Raw genomic sequence first — 18,639 nt, forward strand, 5'->3', positions numbered from 1 at the left:
CATATTGTAGAATTGTGCAAGAGAACCGCTTGTGATTATTTGGAGTTTCCTTTCTAATAAATGTACTTCGCTGGGGAAAATAAAAGAAACATATAAAGTTATTAACTAATGTCATCCCAACAAACAATAAAAAATGTCCTTTATAGTGGTTTTCTTTTCCCCATCCTAGCTAGGAATCCACACTACAGCTCTCAGGTCTGAGACTAGGTGTCAGGTTGTACAGTTCTGCCCAGGGACTTACGGCGTATATCCTATCTACACAAGTAAACTGGTTGCCCTTGATAGGTACAGATTACTCTTTGCGACCACGAGTAAAGATCAACAAAACCCTCTCCCCCTAATGCCTGAGAATCTAACCTTAGGTTAACTCTCCAGTTCTGTTTCCCAGCTGCCTGATGAATGTCAGAGTGTCAACAACGCCACCCACACAGACGACATAGCTTCTGGTAAAAACGACCCCTGACGGGCCCACTACACAGGGACCAGGATAACTACCAGAGAATGATAAATAGGAACTTCACACGTTTTGGCCTTCTCTGAGTGCCGTGACTCTTGGAACAGCATGTCCCTTACAGGTGGCTGAAAGCTCTGCCAATGGAATTTTTACAAGGCATCCTGGCTCCTGTGGGGCCTTAGGCTATGAAGTCAGGGCAACCCCCACTCTGGTCCATTGTAGATCTCATCTCCCTACCTCTGTGCAAACTGCTACAAAGAAATTGAAAGAAATACCTAACGCTATCCTCCTCGCACACTAGAATATCCAACAGAGAGGGATGACACATGACCTCTGTTAATCTTAAGAGTCTGAATGTTCAGTTAAATTTAAGAACTCCCCCTGGATATGGCAGCATCCTTGCTGAATAATGGCAAAATTTAGCATCATTGTACTTATTGTCTTCCATTACAAAACAAGATAATATTCTTGCTGTGGCTAGTGTGGTTCAGTGGACTGAGTCTGGCTATAAACTAAAAGGTCTCAGTTTCGATTCCCAGTCAGCGTACATGCCTGGGTTTCGGGCCAGGTCCCCAGTAGGGGACATGTGAGAGGCAACCTGATGTTTTTCTCTTTCTCCCTACCTTCTCCTCTCTCTAACAGTAAATAAAGTCTTTTAAAAAAGACAATATTCTCAATTATCTAAAATATCAGCCATGTTCCTATACGAACATTTCAAATGCTTCAAAATAATTAAATAATAAATATAAAATGTCTCAAAGCAACAACTTCGAACACTTGACAGTATTTTAAACCAGTTGTTTAAACCAGCAAGCCACTTGTTGACCATGACCATGTTAACTATTTTAAGTTTTATTTCTTAATTTAAAAAAATTGCCTGGGGAATCTCATCATTTTTATGTTTTATATACAGAGTTCTTTGAAATATTTAATTTGAACAGCCCTAACTGGAAGGATATATTTCCCTCAATATCACACATTCCTCTGAAGTAAATATTATTCTCTCTTTTTTCAGTCCTACGCCAGTGCTCCTAAATGCTCTGATATTAAGGACTCTCTTGCACAGAGACTCCACCACGAGCTCTGTACCAACAACTCTCAATCAGAGAACACAAACCAGGAAATCAAGCGTGAAGGATGCACCATCGCCCCACACAGCAGGCATCTCTCAGGCACAATCTCTAAATTCTGAATGATGATTAGTAACACTGATTTTATGACATAATCAGAGTTGTCAAGTTTACAAATAAGAGTAAATAAAACAACTTTTTAATCAAAAGATAAAATAATACATTTTGGATAGTGTGAGAAGAATCCGTGGAATAATAAACATTTCTTTCTGCTTTGCTAGCAGTCTATAAAGCAAAAGCAATAAAAGAATTAGCTGAGTAGAAATCAAAACCATTAACATGTTGAATAGTTATAAAATATAGCTCCTAAATTGCAAGGAAATTTCCTCTCGGTTGGATTTGCTTTTACTTTCAAGTGATGGTAATGTTTATAAGAGTTCAGTCTCAACACTTAACTCAACACCTGGCATGTTTCCAAAGAGTTAAATGGTGTGGCCCTGAAAGAACGCTGTAAACTGCAAACACTACACACGATGTAAAAACGTTATTACAACCAAAAGAGAAAGAGGTGATCGAAATCCCATACTAATTATACTTTGACACTGCATTAAAAATTCAGTGCCTGTCAATCACCCTTTTGAGGTTATTCTATTCCCAGGAGAAAGAAAGCCACACATACACACATACTCACTTTGTGACAGCAACACTAATGAGGGAAGTTGTCGGAGCTCCTTTCCTTGAGAGGGTTAAAAAAAAAGCAACTTAATTTGGTGGAAATCATAAGTACCTTTTATTATCAAGAAGAAGCATAAGTCTTTGTGAGAAAACCTTGTTTAGATAACTGAGCCTAGTAACTGAAAAAGGAATCTATCCTTCACCTTGGGGTCTCTGAGACCCAGCAGTCTACAAAACTTTCATGATGCCCTGGCTGGTGTGGCTCAATGGATTGAGTGCTGGCCTGTGAACAGAAAGGTCACCGGTTCAATTCCCAGTCAGGGCACATGCCTGGGTTGCAGGCCAGGTCCCCAGTGCACGGGGGTGTTACAGGCAACCACACATTGATGCTTCTCTCCCTCTTTCTCCTTCCCTTCCCCTGTCTCTAAAAATAAATAAAATGTTTTTCAAAAAAAGAAAAAGAAAAAAAAGAGTCAAACTTTAAAAGAAAGTTGTGACTCACTACAAGTTCTTTTTTTCCTCCTACTTGTTTCCTCAGTTTTCTGTTTGGGGAGGGTAGTACAATAAAGATTATTTATCTGGTCTATTTCTGACACAGAGCTTCAAAACACCTTGGAATTCCGAGTGACAGAACTCTGGGTTATGCTAACAAGGTGACTTGTGGGGCCCCCTAGGTAGCTTCAAGATGGGGGTTGGTTGGTCACCAGAAAGACCAACCAGGGCAAAGGGAGGAGAAATCTAAATTGAGTTCAATCACATGTCAATGACTGAATCAATAATGCCTATGGAATAAAGCCGCAGTAAAAAAATCTGGAACCCAAAGCTCAGTGGAGCCTCCCAGCTGGGAGGGTGACGTGCCCCAAGCTCACAGGGGAGGGCGTGGAAGCTCTGCAGTCTATGACCTTCTAGACCTCTCCCTGTGTGTATCCTTTCTAATAAAACTACTATTATTATGTTTGGTGCTTTCTTGAGTCCTGGGGGTCATTCTAATGAATTATTGAAACCAAGGGTTCTGGGAACCTGCACCATTGCAGATGGCTGGTCAGAATGGCAGGTGTTCTGGGGGCTGGGGATGCTCGCAGCCTGCATCTAAAGCGGAGCCACAGCCAGTCCTCTGGAGGACGGAGCCCTTGCACATGCGGACCTTGACACTAAATCCAGGAGGTTCGTGTCAGAATTTAATGACAGTACACCCGCTTGGGGTGGAAACAATGGGAAGGACAAGGCTGTATCAAAAAAATAAGTCAAAAAAATAAATTTTACCAATGGTTAAAACACATAATAATTCAAAATTGATATTTCACAAATAGAGGCAGATGTGACTCAATATGTAACAGAAAGAGTAGAGTTATAGAAAGCATTTCAATACATTTAAAACACTTGTACTAGGACCTAACAATGGCTGCTTTTATCTGCCTCCTACTAGACAAGAAAGTGAGCAGGTCTCACCAAAGGCAGACATTCCCGCAGATCATGGCGATGGCGTTGTTCCAGCCGTACACCGCCACCGGGAAGTTGAAGGCAGTGATGATGCCAACCAGGCCCACAGGATTCCACTGTTCGATGAGCGCATGGCCAGGTCCTGAGGACAGAGGAAGGCAAGGAATATGTTCAAGCATGTTCATGTAATTCAAGTCAAATTAGGAAGAGCAAAGTCTAAAATCTTTCATCTTCAGAACAAAGGTACACAGGGCCAAGTGGGGATTCCAGATGCCTCATGGTGGATCACTTTACACAGCAGTGGGGCTGGGTACACTAATTAGCACACTACAAAAGCTACTCTTACTACATTACCTTATAAACCATAATGATAGACACTATGCCCCTGATCCTCATATGAACTGATTATTTTAATCAAGGGCACCCAGCCAGAGCAGTGAAGAACCAAAGCAAGGAGTGATAGCTCACGAACCCTGGTGAAAACCACAAACCGACAGGAAAGGTGGTGCTCCCAGCCATCCATCTTTCAGGCCATGCTCACACGGCCAGCTAGGAACAGGGAAGCCGCCAGTGGCTGCACCCCACCACCACACCTTCCTTTGGTGTAGGCACCCCAACCTCCCTTCAGATGCTGTGCTGGCATGGCCTCCTGCAGGCAGGGCCTGCCTCCTCCTCTCTAGTCCTCCCCCTTCTCTGTATCCCTCCCCCCAGAGAGGCCAGTGCAGCTCTGATAACATCACTCCCTTGCTTAAAACCCTTTGATTGTCCAGATCACTACTGGAGCTGCCCTCTGGTAAATTCCAAACTCACTCTCAGGAAAGCCTCTCCCCTCATACTGTGCCCTCCAGCTGTGCTACAGCAGCACAGTTCCCCAAGTACTCCACATTCTCCCACCCTAAGCTTTAATTTTCTCCCTCCCTATTTAAAATAGCTCCTGCCCCAGCACTCTACCCCTCCCTTCCTTGAGGACTTAACTTGAATCACTTCCTCTGGGAGGCTTTGGATTACTTTCTCTGGCTGAGCTTTGGGGCTCACTATCTTATCCTATCCTACACCCCATCACAGTACTTAGCATGTTGTATTATAATTATCCCTTTACTTATCTCCCACTTGCCTCTCACCCTTAAATGTAAGGAACCTTATAAATTCCTTCAGGACAAGGACTATAGCTCATTGATCAAGCGTCACCTATTAGATCACCTGGCACCTGGCAGACACTCAAGAAGCGTTAACTGCATTAATGAGGTCAAAGTTACCCCAAAGCCTCTGTACCGATGAATAATCTACTCTTTAAAATATACATTTTTAAAAATTTTAAGTAAATAAAAATGTAAAAATCTATAAACTTTCACTCTGGCCAGGCAGGTTATCCTGATATATCAAGATTGTGAATTCAATCCCCAGTCAGGGCACATACAAAAATCAACTAGTGAATGCATAAATAAGTGGAACAAGTCAATGTTTCTCTCTCTCTAAAATAAATTACTTAAGTTTTTAATATATATTTATTTTCTTTCCCGATCATAAATGAAACATAATTCTCATCGTGGACATTTTTGAAAAATACTCTAGAATAGAAAGACAACAATAAAACCCGTCAAGAATCTTGCCACATCGGAATAACCACTGGTATCACTCTGGCAGACTTCCAGGCCCTGTATCTTCAATGCGGCCACACAGAATGTCTGTTCGCTCCATTAAAACTGTGAATGTTACATATCACATAAGCCCTTAACCTCTTCACTGAAACTTCCCAGAGTACAAGGCTGGTCCTGACAGCACATCGTAACTCAGCAAACTGAAAACATCCATCATTTGGGAACAAACTCAATAAGTTACAAAGAGGATCTTTACAGCAAATTGCCATTAAAAAAAAAAAAAAAGATGAAGGAGACACCTTAACGGAACAATATGAAATGATTTCTAACACCCATTAAGTAGGAAAAAGTATAGAACAGAATGTATATTTTGCTAATGTTTGTGTTTCCAGAAGACATGTATTTACCGGTAAGGGAACAGAAGCTCTAAAAAGCTGTACGAGAAACCACAAACAGTGACTACCGCCATGGGAACACGTGGGATCCCCAGGGGAGTACTTTTCATCCTTCACTCTTTTATTCCTTTTCAATTTTGTGATGAGTATAACATCTCTTCAAAAAAGTAACATTAAGGTAATTTAAAAATAAGTAAAAACAACCTTCTCATAAAAGTATGGTGCTGAAGATAGGCAATTCATAAGCAGGATTTTTATTACCCACTAACGAACAGCCAAAATGAACTCTACCTTTGCCTTACAACATTTAGGTCATTTTTAATGTTTCCTACTGATACTACAATGAACATCTTTACACACTTTGTCACATTTCAAATTATTTACTTAAATTGGATTCTTGAAACTGGCACTATATGTAAGCCTCTATTTTTTCCAGATGGATGGCACTTCATCACTACAAGTCCCTGTAAAAGGCTGTCTCACCCATGGACTTGCTGACACCAAGTTCCATCTTTAAAAATTAAAGTGTCTTGATTTGATGTTTTCATCTGTTTCAATTTGCATTTCTGGGTAGAAAGATTAAAGACATTTTCATGCATTCACGTGCCACTCACAATTCCTCTTTCGCAAACTGTTCAGAGCCAGGGCATGTTTTGGAGCTCCCTGTGTCAGAGCACAGAACTTGGAGCTCAGCGACTTCACTGCTTACGTTCAGAAGGCAGAATGGGTCCCCCGATCATCCGTGACAAGCCAACAGCATAATCGCAAATATCCACATACTCTTGAACTTCTCCCACACCTTCTACTAGGATTTTCCCCATCTCCAAAGACACCTGAAAATACAAAAAGTCAAGCTATATTTTTCCAACAAAATTTATATGTTAAACATCAAAATGATAAGGCAGAAAATGGAAAACATATTTTGTGTCTGTTTTGTGAAGGTATTAAATTTCAGAATATCTGCTCATATTTTTTCTGAAAAATTTTAAAACCTAAGAATAGCGTTCACTTTTTCCTGTCCACTGTGTTCATCTTTCCTCCAGAGAAAAGACTTTTGAAATGTATTAATTGCTTTTCTTAAAAATCACAATCGTATGCCCTGACCGGCATGGCTCAGTTGGTTGAGCATCATCCCACAAAGGAAAGGTCGTCGGCTGGATTCCTGGTCGGGGCACATGCCTGGGTTGTGGCCCAGTCAGAGTGCGTGCAAGAGGCAAACAATCAGTGTTTCTCTGACACATAGACGTTTCTCTCCCTTTCTTTCTCCCTCCCTTCCCATCTATCTAAAAATGATTAATAAAAGCTTTAAAAATATATACAGAAAGCAAAAGCAGATAAATTGAATGTCATCAAAGTTAAAACTTTAAAAAAAAATCACACTGTTATATACAGAAATGCGAGAAGGCCTTATTCGCCTCTAAAAGATCATATTTTTATTACAGAAATACTTTACCAAGTTTCCTAGTACTTGAATCTTCTCTCGCAAGGCATCACCAATCTGTCTCACTACTTCTCCTCGCTTTGGAGCAGGAACCTAAAGAAAAGAATGGAATTTTGGTATCCCATTCAAAGTGTAAACTCGTTGCCCTGGCTGGTGCGGTTTAGTTGGTTGGGCATTGTCCATGAACCGAAAAGTCGCCAGTTCAATTCCTGGTCAGGGCACGTGCCTGGGTTGCAGGTGTACTCCCCTGGGGCACGTACAGAAGGCAACCAGTTGATGTTTCTAGCCCTCTCTTTCTCCCTCCATCCCCCTCTCTCTAAAATCAAAAATAAAATAAAATATCAAAGTGCAAACTCACGTCTCTAATACTGTATTGGGTAAATGTGCTGTGAGAGAGCAAACCACAAGCAAATGACTCTTTTGATCATGTCAGGACTGTGATATGGTGGGCCCCAAAGCCAAGACCAACAGCCCAGAAAATATTCAGATGATAGGTTCATAGTTAGAAAGGAGCTGTGCCAAGGAGAGAAATTCAGAGGCTGAACACAATCTTTTGGGATGACTCCAGAAAGCTCAAAATACCTTAAAGATCTACATGCCTTTATGATTCCCAGTAATGAGTTTTTATGGGCCAAACTGGCTTCATGCCCAAACCCTTGATGCAGCTTCCTTATAAACTGGCATTCCATAATACGTTCAAATCATATCATTTGTTCATCAAATATTTCCTGAACACCTACTCTGTGACAGCAGTACTAACAAGCACTGGGACTAAAATAAGAAGTGAGGCATTTATGGAGCTAATTAATATCTAGTGGAAGGCACAGGGATTAAAAAAGGCTCAAGTATTTACAAACTGCCAAAAGGGTTATAAAGTCCAAGGAAATGAAGAGGGCACTGAGACAGAGATTACAGCAGGTTTGAGGGATAAGTGGGTAAGTTATTTAACCTAAACAGTGGTTGGGGAAATGTCTAAGGAGGGGAGATTTAAGCTGAAACCCAAAGAATAGGAAAAGTCAACCACAGGAATATTCTTCCCAGCAGGAAAAAAGAACATGTAGGAGAGATCCAGGGGAAATAAAAGGTTGTCATATTTGAGGGCCTGTGTGGGAAGGCCAGCATGCCTAAAGTCAGAAACTTTTAAGGAGTCAGAATCTTTTTTTTTCCAGCTAAGAGATGTACACATTCAGCCACAAATGATAACAGAACCAGTCCAGAATGTCATAGGTCCAGGGCAAAGGACCAAAAGAGACTGTTGTTGTAAGACAGCATGGGTCTCTCAAAAGGTAGTCGCAGAGATCAGACTGTATGTTCAGCAGGCATGCAGTCAAACAATTTGTACCAGTGTCCCTGGCCTCTGGCTTCCCCTATTTCTGCTCCTGTGGCTTCCATGGGTACAGAAGCTAGCAGTTTACTTGGACCTCTGCCTCATCTTTCTTCTTTTGCGCTTTAGCCTGCGCATTCGCTTCTTCCTGCACTTGGCTCTCATGGCGCAGAGGTTTCTAAGAAGATGATGTTAAGACCGAGCAGGAGTCAGAATCTTAGCCAAGTGCAATGGGAAGTCTTTAACAGTTTTTCAAAAGCAAAACAAAATGATTTGCTTTATCTCTTAAGGTCACTGTCTAATGGGTAGAGAACAGATTGAGGTGAAAAGAGAAGTAGGGAATCCAACTGAGAACTTATTAGGGGCCCTTGCAGGTGGCTCAGTAGGTTGGAGCACCGACCTATACACCAAAAGCTTGTGGTTCAATACCAGGTCAGGGCGCACACCTAAACTGTGGGGTCGATCCCCATTTAGGGCGCATATGGGAGACAGGTGGTCAATGTTTCTCTCTCTTTTTCTCTCTCCCCCTCTCCCTAAAATCAATAAAAATAGAGAGAGAAAGGAGACTCTGGCTCTTCCTCACCAGAGATGGAGAGGAAGAAGGAAGACGCGCAGGGGATGCAGAGGGGCAGAAACAGGTGGCCTCCTGAGCTAAAACTGTCTCGTGAAAGGAGGCAGCACTCAGCATTCCCAACTATGCTCTCTGTGGCAGTTCCAGTGAAGAGGCAGAAATCTGTTTTTATTAACTAGCCTTCCACATTTTTATACTGTATTTCTTTTCAAGAAAAATGTTCTCCTTGAAAAATCCCAGGCTTAATTCAATTGAACTAAATGAAACAGTGGTTTGTCCTCAAACAGGCAAAGCCAGCCCAGAGGATCATGGCCACCCAGGGGCTCCATCCACACACGTGAGGAGCCAAGAGGGAACATGCATAGACCAGGAGGGGACCTGGTTCCGCCTGGTTCTTGCTTGAGGCCCCAGCAACCTCTAACTCACTGCCCACATCGGTGGGAGACTGGCAGGCAGTTAGCAAAGTCTCTGTCTCTTTCCCAAACTCTGAACTCAACTGCTTAACTCAAATTCTAATAAGTAGATTCCCAACTGACTCTACCATCACCCAGAAAAGCAACCTAGTCCCACTTAGCAGCCCCCATTCTACAGGGAGTTCTGAACTGTGTGAGAAGTATGAGGAAGGACAAGGCGCGGAGTCCAGCATTGCCGAGTAAGAGCAGACTGCTAAATGAGATCCTGAATGCAAACACAACAACAAAGTATAGCCCAATAGTCAAGGCTGGCATCACAACGTCAGCCGCCACCCTGGAGTGAGGACAGATGGAAAGGCCAGTTCAAAAAAAGCAAAGGCTCTGAATTCACACTAACTCTCTCCTCTAACACGACCGTAGTCATCCTGGGTAAATATACACTTGTAATAGATATTTCTGGTCAAATGTTTCACTGGCATTCAAAATGGTGTATACAAAGAGTTAAACCCTAATATAAAAGATGGACTTTATATAATTTATAATAATGAATCAATATTGGCTCACCAATCATAGAAATGTACCACACTATGCAAGATGTTAATAAACTTGCTAAGAGTGAAGGGGGAGGGGGAGAGAACTCTGTCCTTTCTTCTCCTTTCTGTTGAGTGGGCTCAGAACAAGTCACCCCAGAACGCGCCACTTCAACATATGGATTACTTTGTGCTGAAGGCACATAAGACCCAGCAGCCTCAGGAAAAGCATTTTATCTCCCCTAAACTTCCTAGGAAAAATTGGAAAGGGGGGAGCTGTATCAGGAAGAGACCTAGTACTAAATATAACTTCTTATATCTGAGAGACTTATCTGCACAGCAGGGCAAACATTTGTTAACCAAACATTTGCTTGTTAAAACCCCAGACCCCTATTCATTTCCTTCACTCAAGATGCTATATAAGCACCAGTTACCTGGTTGCCTTTCGGTTTAATATCTTTGAGGGAACCAGGGAACCTTTATGTACAAAATTAAAATTTATTTTTCTGTTAATCTGTCTTAGTCAATTTAATCATTAGACCAGCCATAGAACTTAGAATGAAAGAAAGGAAAATGTTTCTTCCCCTACACTATGAACCTAAAACTGCTGTAAAAAATAAGTCTATTAATTTTTTTTTTTACAAAAAGTACAGTGGTGCCTCAGTATTCATTGTTAATTCATTCTGGAACTCACGTGGAATGCCGAAACCTACGAATGCTGGAACCTATGAGTGCCAAAACCTAGAGTACTGAACAATGAAGCACTTTCTCTTGAGGGGCAACATCACGACTCATATAAGTTCTGGCAAATGTGACAAGTCCTGAGCAAGTGTCGAGTGCTGAAACTTTTTTTTTCTCATCAAAATGCAACGAGTACAGGGTTTGATGAGTTCTGAAGCCAAAGAGTAGTACCAAGGTATAACTGTATATGTATAAGAATACATACATCATGGTTAAAAATTTTGCAGTAATTCTAGCCTGGCATAATGCAACCACAGGTCACAGAATTTTATACACATCATGTATATATGCATGTAACTAGAATAAACATAACTATGAAATAACCACATAGAAGACTAGAAGGAAATGCACCAAACATAACTCTAATAACCATTCTGTACTGAGAATGTAAGGGGAGAAAATAAGGGGATCATATTTGATTCTCTTGTTTACTGCATCATTCTAGGTTTTAAAAAAGTAGGGAATATGTATTACATTACTTTTATGATAATAAAATAAGGTCTTACTTCTGGTCAAGATGGCAGCATAGGCAGAGATGGCTCGCCTCTTCCCACAACCACACCAAAATTACAACTAAAATAAAGGACAACCATCACTCAGAACTGTCAGAAGTCTGACAATGATGTAATTAAAGCAGATACGGAATGAGCTGGTTCCACAAACATGTGTGGATAAAAATTCAGGAGGCATATCTCAGGAGCAAGAAGTCCCAGCCCCAGCCCCTGGCCGGGGTACCCCTGGCCAGGTACCCCAGCCCAGGGTTCCAGTGCCAGGAAGATAGGTTTCCACAACATTTGGTTGCAAAAACCAGCAGGGGTTGAGTTGATGGAAGAAACTTCTGGAGTCCCAAGCAGTAACTCTTAAAGAACCCACAGATGGATTCATCTACTCAGACTCACTCCCTCTGAGCTCCAGCAGCGGGGTAGCAGCCTGAAAGGCACCAGTGGCATACATGGAGAAACTGAAGTGTCCAGCATCAAAGAAAGCAAAGACCATTGTCCCTTCTCAAAACCTTCCCTCCAGAGAGCCACAGAGCCAACAAGCTGGTGCCATATCTGAGACTCCATTAACCTAGCTAACACTGTTTGCCCCATCCTAGAGATCCCTTGAAACTCTGGCCTACCCAAGCTGTTCTTTTACATGAATGGATGGTCTTGCCTTCTGCTTCATAACTTCCTAAATCCTATCAAACAAGCAATAGCTGGCCTCCATGAGCCACCAGCCACGCAACCTCTTGTTTAGTGGCCCCAGGACCTGCACTAGCAGCAGCCAACCTAGATTCACAGCTTGGCTTTGCCTGGGAATCTCCAAGACAACCAAAAGTAGCAGCCATCTCAGATTGCTTTATAGCCCAGGCAGAGTGACCTCAGGCAAAACATATGTGGGGGCTGACCCTGGACTGCATCACTCAGGAAACCCCTGAGGCTGTGCACCCAGTGGGCAGCTACAGACCATGTCAGAGCACCACCACCCTGCCCCTATACAGCTGATCTTCCACAGAAGGCAGAGAATGGTAGTCAGTGGTCACAGCCAGTACTTGCCCCTGAATGATCTGGGTAAATCCCTCCCACTGACCTGCCAATAGCAATCAAGGCTCAACTACAAGAGGAGGGTGTACTCAGCCCACAAAAAGGATATACCTCGAGTACCCAGCTTGGGTGATGTGGAGGCTGTGCCACTGGACCCTACAGGACACCTACTACATTAGGCCACACTACCAAGACATGGAAGCAAAGCAGCCCTACCTAATACATAGAAATAAGCACAGGGCAGCTGTCAAAAGAAGGAGACAAAGAAACATGGTCCAAATGGAAGAACAGATCAAAACTGCAGAAAAAGAGCTAACCAAAATGGAGATGAGCAACCTATCAGATTCAGAGTTCAACTGGTTATAAGGATGCTCAAGGACCTTAGTGAGGACCTCAACAGCATTAAAAAACCCAATCAGAAATGAAGGACACACTAATTGAAATACAGAACAATTACAGGGAAACACAGTACAGTGTCTGAAGCCAAGAATCAAATCAATGATTTGGAACATAAGGATGAAAAAAACAACCAATCTGAACAACAAGAAAAATAGAGAGCCCCAAAAAATGAGGATAGTGTAAGCAGCCTCTGGGACAACTTCCAGTGGTCCAATATTCGCATCACTGGGCTGCCAGAGGAGAAGAGAAAGAGCAAGAAATTGGAAATCTATTTGAAAAAATAATGAAAGAAAACTCCCCTCATTTGGTGAAGGAAATATACATACAAGTCCAGGAAGCAGAAAAAGTCCCAAACAAGATGGATGCAAAGAGGACCACTCCAAGACACATCATAATTACAACGCTAAAGGTTAAAGATAAAGAGAGAATCTTAAAAGTAGTTATTTGCCTGCAGGGGAGTTCCCACAAGACTGTCAGCTGATTTCTCAAAAGAAACTTTGCAGGCAAGAAGGGATTGGCAAGAAATATTCCAAGTTATAAAGAGCAGGGACCTACAGCTAAGACAGCTCTACCCAGCAAAGCTATCATTTAGAATTGAAGGGCAGATAAAGAGCTTCACAGACAAGAAAAAACTAAAGGAGTTCATCATCACCAAACCATTATTATAAGAAACACTAAAGGACTTGTTTAACAAAAAGATCAAAACTATGAACAATAAAATGGCAATAAATACATATCTATCAAAAACTGATTTTTAAAAACTAAACAAATAAGAAGAACAGAGACAGAATCATGGATACAGAGAGCATTTTGATGGTTGCCAAATGGGAGGGGGATGTGGGGGAATGGGTGAAGAGGTGGGGGGGATTAAGAAGTACAAACAGGTAGTCACAGAATAGCCATGGGGATGTAAAGTACAGCATAGGAAATGGAGAAGCCAAAGAACCTACATGCATGACCCATGGACATGAACAATGGCGTGGGGACTGCCCGAGGGATTGGAGGATGCTGGGTGGAAAGCAGGGCACAAAGGGAAAAAAATGATGACAACTGTAATAGTATAATCAATAAAATATAATCTTTTAAGAAGAAATGTTACTTTTTAAACATCACAGTAATGACACTGCTCTGGACACTGGTCTCTACCCAGGTAGAGTAAACTTTTACTTGGCACAACTGTTTGGAGCAGGAAAATCTGCTCAGGAATAGCTTTGATTATGTATCATTGAAACTTCAGCCTAATTTATGGCCAGAATTAGTGAAGTAGAGGAAAAATGTTCCTCGTGGTTTGCACAGAAGCAGTCACTTAGCAAACAACAAAGTTACATCCAACCCAGGGCTCTCCTGGAGAGTCTAACCGTCCCCGAGACCTCCTGGCAATCACTGACTCAGAGAAAACACTTGGCTCAGCAGTCCCACACCCAGCGGCACGTGGTTTATCACTGGCAGGTTACTGAGGATTGTCACGTGCCAGGCTCTCCTGTAAGCATTTTACATGATTAACTCATTTTACCCCGGTGATAACTCAGGAAGTAGGCACACAAGGTCTCTCCTTTTTGCAGGACGAAACACACTGAGGTGAAGTAATTTGCCCAGGTATAGCCCTGGGTTAACCACCCAGGATAGTTCTACAGCCTCCATCCTACAATTTTTGGTGGCAGACCAAAAGGGATATTCAGGATGATGTGAGGATTGGCAGATCCAGGCTATCGCTGTTCTTTACTCTCCCCTCCTCCAGAGCCTGGCCCTCATCTAGGGACAGCTCAGTGGGGCCAAGCTCCAATCACAGTCCCTACACTTGTGCATGTAGCCCCTGATGGAGACAGAGCTGAAGGAGGCAGAACCCATCCCAAAGCCTGATCTGACAGCTGAAGAACTCCAGCCCCTGCCCTTTGAAGGAGCTGCCACCAATGCCCTGTGAACTAGAAATGCAGACCTATTTTAGAGGTACTCCCCACCCACCCCCCATAAAAGTGGCAGGGAGGGAAAAGAAGCAAATGGATATTTTTAGTATAACTATGCCTTGCATTTTGCTTAATTACAAATTGGTGAATAAAGAGTAGTCAATAGCATGAATTTATGCTACATGCAACAGTTTTAACACATTTAAAATGACCAATTCACACTGAAGGCCAAATATGTAAAAGGCACTATTCTAAGACTACAGCAGGAAGCTATCACAGCCCTCAAAGAGCTCTCAGCTCAGCAAGAAGGCACTGACCTGCTCTTCCGATGTTCCCCTGTTTCTTTATCTCACTGAACTACAGTAAGTGAGTGATCATGCCGTGGCCTCCATACTTACATCTGCCCAGATTCTCCATGCTTCTCTGGCTTTCTTCACAGTTTCTTCGTAGTCAGCCATGCTAGCCTAAATTAAAAATTGAGGAGTTTGGGTGGGGTGGGAATAACAAAAAATAAATTAAAAGAATTAATAAAAAGAATTAGGGGGAACCCTGACCAGTGAGGCTCAGTTGATTGGGTGTCATCCCCCAAAGCAAAAGGTCCCTGGTTCAATTCTTGGTCGGGGCACCTGCTTAGGTTGCAGGTTAGGTCCCTGGTCGGGGCTCTCCAAGACTGATGTTTCTTGCCTCTTGCTCCCTCCCTTTCCGTCTCTTAAAAAAAGAGGGGTGGGAGAGGAAAGGGTAGTAATCTTCTTCTAAGAACACACATATTATTTCTAGAAAAGAATTAGAAATCTCTGGGTAACCCTAAGGTTTGTGGTTTGGAATGATTTTCACAGCCTATGCTTCCAAAAGCTTGCTGGGACCCAGTAGGACCCTTTCGAATCTAGCTGTGCTTTTTTTAGCCTTAGTTCTCAAAGCAAGGTCCATCAGCCTCATCTGCAAACAACACCTGAGCCCTGTATTAGAATAGCAGAACCCTGGCCTCCAACCCAGATTTAAGAGGTCTGAACCTTCACTCTAGAAGTCTCCAGGTGATTCAGAAGCAAGGCCTTAAAGCACAGGTAGCAAACACAAGACCCACGGGCTGAATCCAGCTCTCCACCTTGTTTTATCCGGCTCAGCACCTTGTTTCTACCCGGCAGCAGCGCAGAGCTCCTTGCCCCTAGTTAAGGAGTAGTTACATTCACACAGTCCTAAAATTACATTTGGCCCTTTGAAGGCAACCTCGAGCCTGATGTGGCCCCCAGTGTAAATGAGTTTGACACCCTTGCCTTAAAGGGACCCCCTCTCTTCCTTCTTAGTCTTTGTTGTGGTTCACTTCTTCGAGGGCACACACACCTCCATCCAAAGAGTGGGCAGTGTCTCCTAGGCATTCTTAAATGTCAGTGAAAAAGAAATACACTGTTCTTTGACTTTCTGATTTTGTATTGCTCTTGATCACTCCCACTAACGCCACATAAACTGTTTGTGAAAAACAAAAGTACTTACCTGTCGGACTCTTGCTATTGGCTCATTGTTAGCAGGACAATAGGTTGTGATAACCTAAAAACAAAAAGATGACCACCATATGTAGAAAATGTAATCCCTTCCAAAATTGGGAGAGCAGACCAAATGAGGGAAGAAAAAGGGGAGGAAGAAGAAAAAAGATAAAGATACAATATCCACATTTGGAATCTTAACTTGTTACAAATAATCCACGCTCCAGAGCTTTTCATTTTGACCTAAACATTCAGAACCACCTTTCTGCAAAACCCATCCTTGCCATCTAAGTATTCGGTACATTAACAAAAGTGTTATTTCATTTTTTTCCATTAACAACAGACCGAACTCGAGTTTTACTTATTCCTTCTGTCCCTTACTCTGCCCAGCCTCTGGTCATGAAGTAAGACAGCCAAGGCCAAACTATGGGAAAGGACTGTGTCCACACAAACTGAAAAGATCTAATTGAAAAGGTCAACTGAGGCCCTGGCTGGCGTAGCTCAGTGGATTGAGCGTGGGCTGCGAACCAAAATGTCGCAGGTTTGATTCCCAGTCCAGGGTACATGCCTGGGTTGCAGGCCATGACCCCCAGCAACCACACATTGATGTTTCTCTCTCTCTCTCTATCTCCCTCCCTTCCCTCTCTAAAAATAAATGAATAAAATCTTTAAAAAAAAAGGTCAACTGAAAAAAAAATGCCTTCAGCAGGAAATATTTTATCCAAGAACCTAATGATTAGATGGCATAATGGGGAAAAAGAAACCAACAGGAAACTACCAGTTGGGAGTTGGGGGAAGGGTATTAAAACCACTTGTGTTTCCTATAGTTACCAAAAGGAAGATGTTTCCTCTAACAAAGCAGGTTCATTACATAACATGCACAAAGTTTGTTGCATGTTATATAACATCTCCTTACAAAAACTTCTTATGAGACTCTCAAAAAAATCCAGGCGACAATTACCTTATCTTCCCATCGTATTCTATAGAACGTTTTATTGAGCACTACCTGGGTGCTAGGCATGGTGTTAGGCTCTGGAAACTGAGAAATGCGGAAAAGCCGGTGAAAACATGGCAGAATTCCAGGAAGTCCGAGCTTGCAAATTTCAAAGGATTTCAGAAAACAAAGCAATTTAAAACTATAGTGTAAAACATTACCTGCGGCACATGTCATATCTGAGGAGCCACAATCAAGAACAGAATTCATCTCCACCGCTAAGGGTGTGGCATTTCTCACTACAGATAGCATAACTCTACTTTAAGGTAAGGCTTCAAGTAAGCGTGAGAAGTTTAAACCCAACCAGCTCCAAAATGGCATCGAATCGACTCTCCAAAGCACACGAAGACCTAAAACCTAGGGGTATTTTTTAAAGCACCCTACAGGAGAAAACTTTTGCTGTGGAGCACAGAAACTTCCCACCCAGTACAACACCTACAGGAGCAGTGGAGTGGGACTAAGCAGAGCCCGCCCGGCCTCCCGGAGCGAACTGAAGCTGCAGAGATTTCCCGGGACGCTCGCATACCTCTCCCCGGCCGCCCCAGCTTCCATTATACACGCCCTCGTTCTCCTCGCGGAGCCCCAGCTCCTTCAGCCAAGCATACTGGGGCTGATTGATGAGCAAGGTGGACATGAAGGCGGCAGGCCTGTTCCAAGTTCCTAAGAGCTTATTCCGCCTTGCAACGTGCACACACAGCTGGCGGGACACAAGCCACATACTGACCCTCAGGAGCACAGCGCGCCTGCGGCCTAAGGAGCCGCTGAAATAGAGCCCCGCCCCCCTCCCGGGAGAACCCATTGGGCAGGCCCAGCCCCGCCCGGGACACGCCCCCCGCCGCCTCAAGGCCTGCTCCAGTCTTCACCCTGAGCTTCATTTTTAGGCCTGGAACAAAGTGGGTGCTACAGAAAAGAAACGAGAGGGCTACTGCCACCTAATGAAAGACGCCGGAAGCCGTGGCCTCAGCTAGAGGTTGTTTCCAGCAAAATCCTGACTCTCAAATAGACTAGGTTAGAGCAGGGCTTCTCAGACTACAATGTGCATGTAATCATCTGACCATAGTGTTAAACGCACTTTCTGAATCCGTGGTTCTGGGCTGGGGTCTGAGAATCAGCATTTCTAACCAGCTCCCTACTGATGGTGGCACTGCTGTTCCATGTAATAACCAAAGGAGGGGTTTTGTTTGTTTGTTTGTTTGTTTGTTTGTTTGTTTGTTTTGGTGAAGGGAGGGAGAGGTTGTTTTCACTGCTATTACAAATTAGAGTTTTCTAATTAATGAAAATATTATACTTCCTTCTAAATATCCTGCCTGTGTATATTCTTGCTTTTGAAAAACAAAGACAGTTTTTGATCAGTTTTCTTCATTCTCAGTTGCTTTTATCTTCTGACAATATCCACTCCACCACCATCCCATTTCCCATCTAATCCATGGCAATGGGGCCTATCCTATGTAAGGGAAATACTGAGATCTCAATCTATATATAAACACATCTATATAAACCTATGTAGTCTTTTCACTGTATCTTTGCCCTTGCTGTTCTCCCCACCTGTCAAACACTTCTGTCCATTTCTGCATTCAAGCTTGAGCTTTATCTTTTTCACCAGTATGGCATAAATAATTTCAGCAAATACTAGACATGCATCAAGCACCTACCAAGAAACTGCAGTAAGTGCTGAATAATGCT

General features: G+C 42.8%; 1 protein-coding gene across 1 annotated transcript in view; it reads right to left on the reverse strand.

Annotated features, from left to right (window-relative positions):
* ALDH7A1 (aldehyde dehydrogenase 7 family member A1) overlaps positions 1-17,711 on the reverse strand; it is a 45,344-nt gene extending 27,633 nt beyond the window's left edge. Inside the window, exons 1-7 of the mRNA XM_045838060.1 lie at positions 17,483-17,711; positions 15,973-16,026; positions 14,883-14,948; positions 7,086-7,166; positions 6,342-6,465; positions 3,649-3,781; positions 2,216-2,260 (exon numbers count right to left, since the gene is read on the reverse strand). Of these exons, the coding sequence (XP_045694016.1) occupies positions 2,216-2,260; positions 3,649-3,781; positions 6,342-6,465; positions 7,086-7,166; positions 14,883-14,948; positions 15,973-16,026; positions 17,483-17,674 (695 nt within the window). The 5' untranslated portion in view covers positions 17,675-17,711. The remainder of the gene's footprint in view (positions 1-2,215; positions 2,261-3,648; positions 3,782-6,341; positions 6,466-7,085; positions 7,167-14,882; positions 14,949-15,972; positions 16,027-17,482) is intronic.
* Positions 17,712-18,639: the final 928 nt, after the last annotated feature.

This window comes from Phyllostomus hastatus, unplaced genomic scaffold (assembly GCF_019186645.2).
Source record: "Phyllostomus hastatus isolate PE091 unplaced genomic scaffold, TTU_PhHast_1.1 phas_contig_254, whole genome shotgun sequence".
Classification (NCBI taxonomy): Eukaryota; Metazoa; Chordata; class Mammalia; order Chiroptera; family Phyllostomidae; genus Phyllostomus; species Phyllostomus hastatus.